Source organism: Salvelinus sp. IW2-2015, unplaced genomic scaffold (assembly GCF_002910315.2).
Source record: "Salvelinus sp. IW2-2015 unplaced genomic scaffold, ASM291031v2 Un_scaffold537, whole genome shotgun sequence".
NCBI classification, from domain to species: domain Eukaryota; kingdom Metazoa; phylum Chordata; class Actinopteri; order Salmoniformes; family Salmonidae; genus Salvelinus; species Salvelinus sp. IW2-2015.
In genome coordinates, this window is record NW_019942569.1 from 238,400 (window position 1) to 251,262 (window position 12,863).

Genomic DNA, 12,863 nt, shown 5'->3' on the forward strand with positions numbered 1-12,863 from the left:
TATTCTGTTCTATTCTGTTCTATTATATTCTGTTCTATTCTGTTCTATTATATTCTGTTCTATTCCGTTCTATTCTGTTCTATTCTATTATGTTCTATTCTATTCTATTCTGTTCTATTCTGTTCTATTATATTCTGTTCTATTCTGTTCTATTATATTCTGTTCTATTCTGTTCTATTCTGTTCTATTATATTCTGTTCTATTCCGTTCTATTCTGTTCTATTCTATTATGTTCTATTCTATTCTATTCTGTTCTATTCCACCCTGTTAGATATAATAGCTGTGTCTATGCAAAGGTCAATTAAATGCTCATCTCTCTTAACAGTTTGAGATCGCCAACATAAATGTGCTAGCTAGCCACACAACATTTGGTGGCTTCCGAGATTAGTAAGACCCCTGAGGAATTAGAGCTAACAGGTTTAAAAAATAGAATGCTATGCTGGTATGCTGTAGGTGTAGAAGTACTGTAGTAAACAGAAGTACTACTACAGTTAACTAGTTAACTAGTACTATTACTTTCCCCGAGTATCAATCACACAACAGTTAACTAGTACTATTACTGTCCCTGAGTATCAGACAGTATCAATCACACAACAGTTAACTAGTACTATTACTGTCCCCGAGTATCAATCACAGAACAGTTAACTAGTACTATTACTGTCCCTGAGTATCAATCACACAACAGTTGATGCATGTTATTGTTAAGCTATGCCGAGCAGTCATGACAGGAATGCTTAATGCAGGGTTATTCAAATCTTACCCTATGAGGTCCAGACTACTGCTGCTTTTAGGTTCTGCCTGATAATGAATCACACCTACCCGGTGTCCCAGGTCTAAATCAGTCTCTAATTAGAGGGGAAGAAAGAACAAAAATATTGGAAGTGTCTTCAAGGTCCAGAGTTGTATTTGAAGGGTTTAATGGCTGTATGACCTGCCACAACGTATGTGGATGTGATGTGGATATATTTACATGCAGAAGTGAAGTGGGAAAAACTGGTTGAAAGGACATCCTTACAATCAGTTTAGTTTTGCTGTGATATTATATTGTAAATGTTTGAGTAATGGCGCCCCATTACAGCAGGTAATAATAACAATATGCCGTCTACCAGAGGCTTTTATACAAAGCGACAGTCATGCAAACATTTTTTTATGAGAGTATTGATTATGCAGTCGCTCTAGAATTTGCTTTCTTTTTCCCACTGCAGTTCTGACATTTGGCAGATGTTTTGTCCAATTTGTCACAGATATGCACTGACGGGTGGGACATTGTGTTGACGTGTCACTTTATTTAACAATTTCATGCTGTAAAAGTGTGGTGATTGGTTATATTGCAGCCCTCGTGTTGGAGTGTGATGATCAGACAGTTTTATGTGTAATATTGTGATGATTTGACAGTTTTTTGTTTTTGTGGTTATTGTGCYCTGATTGGTGAAATTTGCAAGCAGTCACATAATATGCGGGAAATTGATTCAGCAAAAAAAAAATCTTCAAACACAGAATCGCAAAATCCTGTATTGACTGATTATTAACCAGTTACAATGAATAGAACTGGAAGAAAATTGTTTATGTAGATCAATGTGTTTTTTTTGCAGGTGACCCATCTCTTTGACAATGGAGGAACTGTGTTCTTTGCTATCTTTATGGCAATATGGGGTAGGTAAAGAGATTATTTGGTATTTTTCTGTGGCCTCTCTCGCTCTCTCTCTCTCTCTCTCTCTCTCTCTCTCTTTCTCTCAGGCTTTTCTATTACTGCTGTGGAAAAGTAGAAATCAATCAATCAAATGTATTTATAAAGGCCTTTTATGATACACTGAACAAAAATATAAACACAACATGTAAAAAGTGTTGGTCCCATGTTTCATGAGCTGAAATAAATGATCACAGAAATGTTCCATTTGCACAAAAAGCAATTATCTTATTAAAATTATAAACTTGGATTAGCTAACACAACGTGCCATTGGAACACAGGAGTGATGGTTGCTGATAATGGGCCTCTGTACGCCTATGTAGATATTCCATAAAACATCTGCCGTTTCCAGCTACAATAGTAATTTACAACATTAATAATGTCTACACTGTATTTCYGATCAATTTGATGTTATTTTAATGGACAARAAAATTTGCTTTTCTCTCTAAAACAAGGACATTTCTAAATGACCCCAAACTTTGAACGGTAGTGTACCTACTCATTCAAGGGGTTTTCTTTAATTTCACTATTTTCTACATTGTAGAATAATAGTGAAGACATTAAAACTAAGAAAAATACAACTGGAATCAAGGAGTAACCAAAAAAGTGTTAAACCAATCAAAAAATATTTTATTTTTGAGATTCTTATCCTCTGCAGCAGAGGTAACTCTGGGTCTTCCATTCCTCTGAAACAAAGTATTGACTGACCTTCATGTCTTAAAGTAATGATGGACTGTCGTTTCTCTTTGCTCATTTGAGCTGTTCTTGCCATAATATAGACGTGGTCTTTTACCAAATAGGGCTATCTTCTGTATACCACCTCTAACTTGTCACAACACAACTGATTGGATCAAACACATTAAGGAAAGAAAATCAATTCCACAAATTAACTTTTAACAAGGCACACCTGTTCATTGAAATTCATACCAGATGACTACCACATGAAGCTGGTTGAGAAAATGCAAAGAGTGTGCAAATCTGTCATCAAGGCAAAAGGTGGCTACTTTGAAGAATCTAAAATCTAAAATATATTTTGATTTGTTTAACACTTTTTTGGTTACTACATGATTCCATATGTGTTATTTCATAGTTTTGATGTCTTCACTATCATTCCTATACATTAGGAAACCCTTGAAATGAGTAGGTGTGTCCAGCACTTTTGACTGGTACTGTATAGATAGAACAAGTTGTGTATTTTCATCTAGATGTCAGTTTCAAACTGATATTTGGAAGAATTTTTACCTTTGAAGATAGTGTTACAATTAACCCGCGGCTGTTACAATTACCCGCAGCTGTACAATTAACCCGCAGCACCTGTTACAATTAACCCTGCAGCCCTGTTACACATCTACACCCCACAGTGTACACATTAAACCTGCAGCTGTTACAATTAACCCTGCAGCCTGTTACAATTAACCCTGCCAGCCTGTTACAATTAACCCCTGCAGCCTGTTACAATTAAACCCTGCAGCCTGTCTTACAACGGATTAACCCTGCAGCCTGTTACAATCTAACCGCAGCTGTTAAATTAACCATGCAGCCTGTTACACATTAACCCCCGCACGCCGTGTATCAATTAACCCCTGCAGCCTGTTACAATTACCCTGCAGCCTGTTACACATTAAACCCTGCAGCCTGTTTACAATTAACCCTGCAGCCTGTTACAATTAACCCCGCAAGCCTGTTACAATTAACCACCCTCCCCATGCCAGCTCGTTACAATTAACCCCTCAGCCTGTTACAAATTAACCCCGACGCTGTACAATTAACCCCTGCAGCCTGTTACAATTAACCCCGCAGCCTGTTTACAATTAACCCTGCAGCCTGTTACAATTAACCCTGCAGCCTGTTACAATTAACCCCGCAGCCTGTTACAATTAACCCTCGCAGCCTGTTACATAACCTGCCAGCTGTTACACATTAACCCTGCAGGCTGTTACAATTAACCCTGCAGCCTGTTACAATTAACCCTGCAGCCTGTTACAATTACTCTCGACAACGCAGCCTGTTCCAATTAACCTGCAGCCTGTTAACCAATTAACCCCGCAGCCTGTTACAATTAACCCCGCAGCCTGTTACAATTAACCCGCAGCCTGTTCAATTAACCCCGCAGCCTGCCTCTACATTATTAACAGCCTCCACAGCCTGTTACAATTAACCGCGCAGCCTGTTACAATTAACCCTGCAGGCTGTTACAATTAACCCGCAGCCTGTTACATTAACCTCAGCCTGTTACAATTAACCGCAGCCTGTTACAATAACCATGCAGCCTGTTACAATTAACCTGCAGCCTGTTAACTCACATGTATACCATGCAGCCTGTTACAATTAACCCTGCAGCCTGTTACAATTAACCCTGCAGCCTGTTACATTAATGCAGCCTGTTACAAATTAACTCCTGACAAGAGCCTGTTTACAATTAACCCTGCAGCCTGTTACAATTACCGACCCCCGCCAGCCTGTTACAATTAACCCCGCAGCCTGTTACAATTAACCCCCGCAGCCTGTTACAATTAACCCCGCAAGCCGTTACAATTACCCCGCAGTGTACAATTAAACCCTGCAGCCTGTTACAATTAACCCCGCAGGCTTTAACAGCAGCCTCTTACACGTCCTTAACACCTCACGAGCTTTCAATCTCCCTGCAGCCTGTACAAATTAACCCGCAGCCTGTTACAAATTAACCCGCAGCCGTTACAATGCTCTAACCCGACCCTGTTACATTAACCCCGCAGCCTGTTACAATTAACCCCGCAGCCTGTTACAAATTAACCCCGCAGCCTGTTACAATTAACCCGCAGCCTGTTACAATTAACCCTCGAGCCTGTTACAACTTAACCCCGCAGGCTGTTACAAATTAACCCCGGCAGGCTGTTACAAATTAAACCCGCAGCCTGTTACAATAACCCCGCAGTCTGTTACATTAACCTCGCAGCCTGTTACAATTAACCCCGCAGCCCTGTACAATTACCCCGCAGCCTGTTACAATTAAGCTGTTAATTAACCCCGCAGCCTGTTACAGATTAACCCTGTGAGAAATACAAGGTGGACACTGTCGGTTGAATTGTAAACCAAGGTAGGTCCTAGCAAACTTTGTTACCACGTGTGTAACGGTAGCAAATACATGTATGTTGTTAGTATAAAAGTATTATGAATCTACCTCAAATATTATTTTCATTGTAATAGTAAAACTCTAACCAACTGTTACTTTGTTCCCCAGTCTCCCCTACTAATTAAGTCTAATAGTAATTAGTATGAAACACCCCGGAGGGAGAAGTTGTGTTGTGCCTGCCTGCTGCCTGCGTGTCGTGTGTGTGTGTGTGTCGTGTGTGTGTGTGTGTGTGTGTGTGTCTGTGTGTGTGTGTGTGTGTGTGTTGTGTGTGTGTGTGTGTGTGTGTGTGTGTGTGTGTGTGTGTGTGGTGTGTGTGTGTGTGTGTGGTGTGTGTGTGTGTTGTTGTGTGTGTGTGTGTGTGGTGTGTTGTGTGTGTGCGTGTCGTGTGGTGTGCGTGTGTGTCGCCTTTGAGAGGAAACACCCACGCAGTACAGTCTCACACTGATGTTAGCTAACACCGCTCCTGTTGGACTGTGTCCCAGCATCATTCTCTTAACACCCATCCAAAGCAATCTTCCCTCAGCTCTGTCCACACCTCCAGGACAGGAAATGGAAAACATCCAGGATTTGTCCCAAATGGTACCCTTTTCCCTTTATAGTGACCTACTTTTGACCAGGGACCATCGACCATGAGGATAGGGTGCCTTATGGGACCGAGGCCCTGACTTCATTACGATCAATAGGAAACTCACTGTAGGCTGCTGCAGCCAAACACACTGTACTATAGATCCATCCACCAGCTAGGCTGGTCTGCTGAATAATTACACTGTCCCTTAGGCTGGTCTGCTGAATAATTACCCCGTCCCTTAGGCTGGTCTGCTGAATAATCACCCCGTCTTGCTGGGCTATTGTGACTGGTTTGTCTGGGGTACAGTAAATGAAGCCTCTGTTGTGACTGGTGTGTCTGGGGTACAGTAAATGAAGCCTCTATTGTGACTGGTGTGTCTGGGGTACAGTAGACCCGTCTGGCCTCGTAATGGCATCTTTCCAAGTCTCGTTCATCAGTATGGAAAAAATGTGTGTACACCTGGACAGCAAGTCTAGGTCCAATCAGACTGGTTGTTACAGTTGCAGACTTTTCTAGTGGCAGTGTAGACGAGCAGGAAGCAACAGCCCTGCAGCACATGAGGCTCAGATGAAATATGGGTCGGCCCATCTGATTGGCTGCTCTTCCTCCTCTACTCCTCTTTAAACAGAGAAGTGGGTCAATCTATGTTAAACTATATCCTGAACAGTAGACTGCTAAATGAAATAGGCATAGAAAGACTCAAATTCTGCCCAATTCTGCTGCCGATTCAAAATATTAATATTTGCATCGGTATTAGAAATCACCATAATTCTCTTGTGTATCCAATGTTTCTGTGTTTAGGGAATATGCCATTGAGTTATTCCCCCTCGAGAATTTAAATATCAATGTGGCCCCTCCCACAATTGTCAAAAATATCGACGCTGGGCACCGCCAAGAGACGTCGGGGAACCCCAAGAGACAATATGTAACTCGAACTCTCTGTCTGTCAAGCTGCATTGCAATTATATTAACCTATTTCTATTTTCTATATACTGGAATAAATCAATTCAGTCATTCCATGGAATGTTGATTGATCCGTGTTCTGTTGGAATGTTGTCCTTGTAGCCACGGTGTTCCTGGAGTTCTGGAAGAGGAGGAGGGCGGAGCTGACTTATGACTGGGACCTCATCGACTGGGAGGAGGAAGAGGTTGGTCTATCCACCAATACCTGCTTTATTAATATGATATCATGTGATTCTTGTTATGTATACTACTACTACAATACTACTACATAACGTCATTATGTTACGGATGATACGGTCAAGTCATTTAGAAACTATTGATTGGGTAGAGTAAGAGGTTAGTCAGCAATATCTGGTATATTAATATGATATGTCAAAGACATGTACATTTACAGTACCAGTCAACAGTGTGGACACACCTACTCATTCAAGGGTTTTTCTTTATTTTTACTGTTTTCTACATTGTAGAATAATAGTGAAGACATCAAAACTATGAAATAACACATATGGAATCATGTAGGAACCAAAAAAGCGTTAAACAAATCAAAATATATTTTAGATTTTAGATTCTTCAAAGTAGCCACCCTTTGCCTCGATGAGAGCATTCTCTCAACCAGCTTCACTTGGAATGCTTTTCCAACAGTCTTGAAGGAGTTCCCACGTATGCTGAGCACTAGTTGGCTGCTTTTCCTTCACTCTGCGGTCCAACTCATCCCAAACCATCTCAATTGGGTTGAGGTCGGGTGATGTGGAGGCCAGGTCATCTGATGCAGTACTCCACTCTCTTTCTTGGTCAAATAGGCCTTAAACAGCTTGGAAGTGTGTTGGGTCATTGTCCTGTTGAGAACAAATGATAGTCCCACTAAGCGCAAACCAGATGGGATGGCGTATCGCTGCAGAATGCTGTGGTAGCCATGCTGGTTAAGTGTGCCTTGAATTCTAAATACATTACTGACAGTGTCCCCAGCAAAGCACCCCCACACCATCACACCTCCTCCTCCATGCTTCACGGTGGGAACCACACATACGGAGATCATCCGTTCACCTACTCTGCGTCTCACAAAGACACGGGGGTTGGAACCAGAAATTTGAAATTTGTACTCATCAGACCAAAGGACACATTTCCACTGGTCTAATGTCCATTGCTCGTGTTTCTTGGCCCGTGCAAGTCTCTTCTTCTTATTGGTGTCCTTTATTAATGGTTTCTTTGCAGCAATTCGACCATGAATGTCTGATTCACTCAGTCTCCTCTGAACAGTTGATGTTGAGATGTGTCTGTTACTTGAACTCTGTGAAGCATTTATTTGGGTTGCAATATCTGAGGCTAGTAACTCCAATGAACTTATCCTCTGCAGCAGCGGTAACTCTGGGTCTTCCTGTGGCGGTTCTCTTGAGAGCCAGTTTCATCATAGCGCTTGATGGTTTTTGCGACTGCACTTTCAAAGTTCTTGAAATTTCCCGGATTGATGGACCTTCATGTCTTAAAGTAATSATGAACTGTCGTTTCTCTTTGCTTATTTGAGCTGTTCTTGACATAATATGGACATGGTCTTTTACCAAATAGGGCTATCTTCTGTATACCACCCCTACCTTGTCACAACACAACTGATTGGCTCAAACGCATTAAGAAGGAAAGAAATTCCACAAATGAACTTTTAACAAGGCACACCTGTTAATTGAAATGCATTCCAGGTGACTACCTCATGAAGCTGTTTGAGAGAATGCCAAGAGTGTGCAAAGCTGTCATCAAGGCAAAGGGTGGCTATTTGAAGAATCTCAAATATAAAATATATGTTGATGTGTTTAACAGTTTTTTGGTTACTACATGATTCCATATGTGTTATTTCATAGTTTTGATGTCTTCACTATTATTCCTTAATGTAGAAAATAGTCAAAATAATGTAAACCCCTGGAATGACTAGGGTGCGTCCAATCTGTTGACTGGTACTGTATGAACACTACTATTCAGACATTACTCAGTCAGCAATGTCTGGTTGATCCATAGGATTTGTCATGAGCACATACTACTGTAGTTATGATACGGTCCCAGTATTGACTGGGTCAGGGGGTATCTATGATTGGACCAGTCAGAAATATCAGAGTTATTGGTATGATATACTGGAGTGTATGTGTGTTTGTCCCAGGAGAATCTGCGGCCCCAGTTCGAAGCCAAGTACTCCCGAGTAGAGAGAGTAAACCCTATCTCTGGCAAGCCGGAGCCATTCCAACCCTTCACTGACAAACTCAGCAGACTCATGGTCTCTGTGTCCGGCATCTTCTTCATGGTAAGACCATGTCATCACATGAGTCATCAGGCTGTACTGTGGATCTGTCCTCAGTGTACACACTGCAGGGTTTGGGCCGTTTCCATTTCAATTCAGTCAATTCTGGAAGTAAACTTAAATGCTTTAATTGAAAAGCAATGAAGAAAATTGGATTTGGAATTTTGGTTTATTTTCTAAATTGAATTAATTGAAATGTAACTGACCCCAATCCTGGAATGCTGTATACTTGTTTACTACCTTTTCAATGTGTATTACGTCAATGAGCTTCTAGCAGTCTACTACCACCCCCTGGTGGATAGGAGCCAGAAATACAACAGACGCTCTGGAAACAGTGACCGTGGTTGGGGATTGTTTTCCCGATCTTCCTCATCACTCATCAACAATAGGAACTGTCTAGAGACCGAGACACGTAACGATGATTCATTGTTTACCAATATGACCAATAAGCATCGTAAACACACAATCCCAGACTAGACCCATTATATAAACCAGGTAGTGGGTCCTGGATGCTGATTGGCTGAAACAGCATTTGACGCAACAGTATGACTAAAACACTTGTTTACTGTTCTATTTATTTGTAACCAGTTTATAATAGCAATAAGGACCTCAGGGTTTGTGATATATATGGCCAATATACCACGGCTAAGGGCTGTATCCAGACTCTCTGCTGTTGCGTCGTGTAAGAACAGTCCTTAGCCGTGGTTTATTGGCCATATATCACACCTCCTCAGGCCTTATTGCTTAAAATACTGCTAGCCTCATAACATGCATCCTCAGAAGATACTGTAATGATGACAGATATATTTACTCTCCTCTCTGTCTCTCTGTCTCTCTCTCTCATGCTTTCTCTGTCTCTCTCTCTCTCTGTCTCTCGCTTTCTCTCTCTCTGCTCTCTCTCTGTTTCTCTCTCTGCCTCTCTCTCTCTCTCTCTCTCTCTCTCTCTCTCTCTCTCTCTCTCTCTCTCCTCTCGCCTCTCGCTCTCTCGCTCTCTCGCTCTCTCTCTGTGTATGTGTGTCCACTCCCCAGATCTCTCTGGCTGACTGCAGTGTTTGCGGTGGTGGTGTTCCGACTGATTGCCATGGAGAAGTTTGCATCGTTCGACTGGGAGTTTGTCAAGAAAGAACTGGCAGTTTGCCACCTCTGGCACGGAGTCTGTATCAACTTCATGATCATCATGTCTCTCAATGTGGTGGGTGTCTGGCCAAACTAAACCATAGGAATAGATATAGATAGAAGGAATAGAATAGAATCCATAGATAGAATGGAATGGAAAGAATCCATAGAATAGAATGGAATGGAATAAGAATCCATAGATAGAATGGAATGGAATAGGAATAGAAATCCATAGATAGAATAGAATAGAATAGAATCCATAGATAGAATAGAATGGAATAGAATCCATAGATAGAATGGAATGGAATAGAATAATCCATAGATAGAATGAATGAATAGAATCCATAGAAATATGAATGGAAATAGAATAGAATCCATAGATAGATGGAATGAAGAATAGATCCATAGATAAATGGAATAGAACATAGAAATCCAGGATAGAATAGAGGATAGAATCCATAGATAGAATGGAATGGAATAGAATATCCATAGATAGAATGGAATGAATAATCCATAGAAGAATGGGAATAGAATAGAAATCCATAGATAGAATGGAATGGAATAGAATCCATAGATAGAATGGAATGGAATATTAATCCATAGATAGAATGGAATGGAATAGAATCCATTAGATAGAATGGAATGAATAAAAATCATAGAAGATGGAATAATAGAATCCATAGATAGAATAGAATGAATAGAATCCATAGATAGAATGGAATGGAATAGAATAGAATCCAATAGAATAGAATAGAATAGAATAGAATCCCATAGATAGAATGGAATGAATAGATCCATAGAGATAGAATGAAATGGAATAGAATCATAGATAGAATAGAATGGAATAGATCCATAGATAGAATGGAATTAGAATAGAATCCATAGAGAAGAAGAATAGAATCCTAATAGAATAATAGAATATAATCAATGATAGAATATAGAATGAATAGAACCATAGATAGAATGGAATGAATAAAGAATAGAATCCATAGAAATGAATTAGAATAGAATAGAATCCATAGATAGAAATGGGAAAATGGAATAGACAATCCATAGATAGAATGGAAATGGAATATAATCCAAATAGATAGAATGGAATAGAATAGAATCCATAGATAGAATGGAATAGAATAGAATCCATAGATAGAATGGAATGGAATAGAAAATAAAAACGTTATGGCTTTCCCTATGGGCCCTGATCAAAAGTAGTATACTATATATACTACCGTTCAAAAGTAGTATAATATATATACTACCGTTCAAAAGTAGTATACCATTTAATACTACCGTTCAAAAGTAGTATAATATATATACTACCGTTCAAAAGTAGTATACTATTTAATACTACCGTTCAAAAGTAGTATAATATATATACTACCGTTCAAAAGTAGTATACTATTTAATGCTACCATTCAAAAGTAGTATACTATATATACTCTCGTTCAAAAGTAGTATACTATATATTTTAAAGTAACCTTTATTTAACTAGGCAAGTCAGTTAAGAACAAATTCTTATTTACAATGACGGCCTACACCGGCAAAACCCGGACGACGCTGGGACAATTGTGCACCGCCCTATGGGACTCCCAATCACGGCCGGTTGTGATGCAGCCTTGGAATCGAACCAGGGTGTCTGTTGTGACAGCCTCAAGCACTGAGATGCAGTGCCTTAGACCACTGCGCCACTCGGGAATAGGGTGTCATTGGAGACTTAGCCTTTAACTTCATGATCATGGCCAAACCAGCCCACTGGATATACACAGTCATACAGTAAAATGTTGCATTACTGATCCACAATCAGATTTTATCTTCACGATCACCATGTCTGTGAATGTGGTGGGTGTCTTGCCAAACCAAACCAAGCCATCTGATACGCTCAGTCAAACAGTATTTTAAGTCCAACAAGTGTTACATAAATGTTTCACAGTAATATTTTATGTTACATAAATGTATATTTTGCAGTTTGCAGAGTTATAAAATACTGAGTATAACCGAGTATTTCAGAGGGAGTTTTCTTATTGTTCACTGTACAAGATGCTTATTTTGTGATGCGTGTTGTCTCACTGATTACGTAATACACATATCATCTTCATGTCTCACATAACAACTGGCAACAGGCTATTTTTCAAATGTTACTGTATTTCTTTCATCAGGTATATGAAAAGGTGGCCTATCTGCTCACAAATTTAGGTAATTATTACCCCCTCAAGATCCTCCTGAAGATGCACGTGTTCATTTTGTTGCTTCAGTATCTTACGCTTCGGAGGTCCATGTCAACGTCTCTCTCTGTCTCTCTCTGTGTCTCTCTCTCTTTTTCTCTCTGTCTCTCTCTCTGTCTCTCTCTGTCTCTCTCTCTTTCTATCTGTGTCTCTCTGTCTCTCTCTTTCTCTCTGTGTCTCTCTCTGTGTCTCTCTCTCTGTGTCTTTCTCTCTGTGTGTGTGTCTCTCTCTCTCTCTCTCTCTGTAGAACACCCACGGACTGAGTCAGAGTGGGAGAACAGTTTTGCTCTCAAGATGTTTCTCTTCCAGTTTGTTAACTTGAACAGCTCTACCTTCTATATTGCATTCTTCCTTGGAAGGTAACTATTACAACGTCTCAATAAATATTGCAACAGACAAGTTCTACAAGGTCCCCTCGTTATTTTCAGTTGTTACATAATATATTTTACAATTTTATGATTCTTCAGATTCCCTGAGTAAGTTGATTCACCAAATAAGTTGTCTGTGTGGCTGATGTCTCATTGAAAACTTTGGTTAAACTTCTACAACGAGCTCTGTGCACGTTTCAATCTACTCCCCCCAAAGCTCAGAGTTAGTCGTTTATTGAACTGTCCTGATAATTGAGTAGTTTTATAAGCCAGTGTTTTCCCTCTGACTGTGTTTAGGTTCGCCGGCAGACCAGGGAAATATAATAAACTGTTTAACAGATGGAGACTGGAGGAGGTGAGTGGAGTCAGGAAGCACAACAACAATAAAAACAGAGCTGTGTCCTAAATAGCACTCTATTCCCTATATAGTGCTCAGGACAAAAGTCGTGCACTATGTAGGGAAGAGGGTCTAAAGTAGTGCACTATGTAGGGAATAGGGTCTAAAGTAGTGCGCTATGAAGGGAATAGGGTCTAAAGTAGTGCACTATG

The 12,863-nt window shown here is 40.2% G+C and overlaps 1 protein-coding gene across 1 annotated transcript in view; it reads left to right on the forward strand.

The window, feature by feature from the left end:
- Positions 1–12,863, forward strand: part of LOC112068462 (uncharacterized) — a 164,120-nt gene that overhangs the window by 98,586 nt on the left and 52,671 nt on the right. The window contains 8 exon segments of the mRNA XM_070438164.1: positions 281–296; positions 1,593–1,653; positions 6,433–6,515; positions 8,474–8,616; positions 9,641–9,803; positions 11,881–11,917; positions 12,194–12,305; positions 12,612–12,713. Coding sequence (XP_070294265.1) covers positions 281–296; positions 1,593–1,653; positions 6,433–6,515; positions 8,474–8,616; positions 9,641–9,803; positions 11,881–11,917; positions 12,194–12,305; positions 12,612–12,713 — 717 coding nt within the window.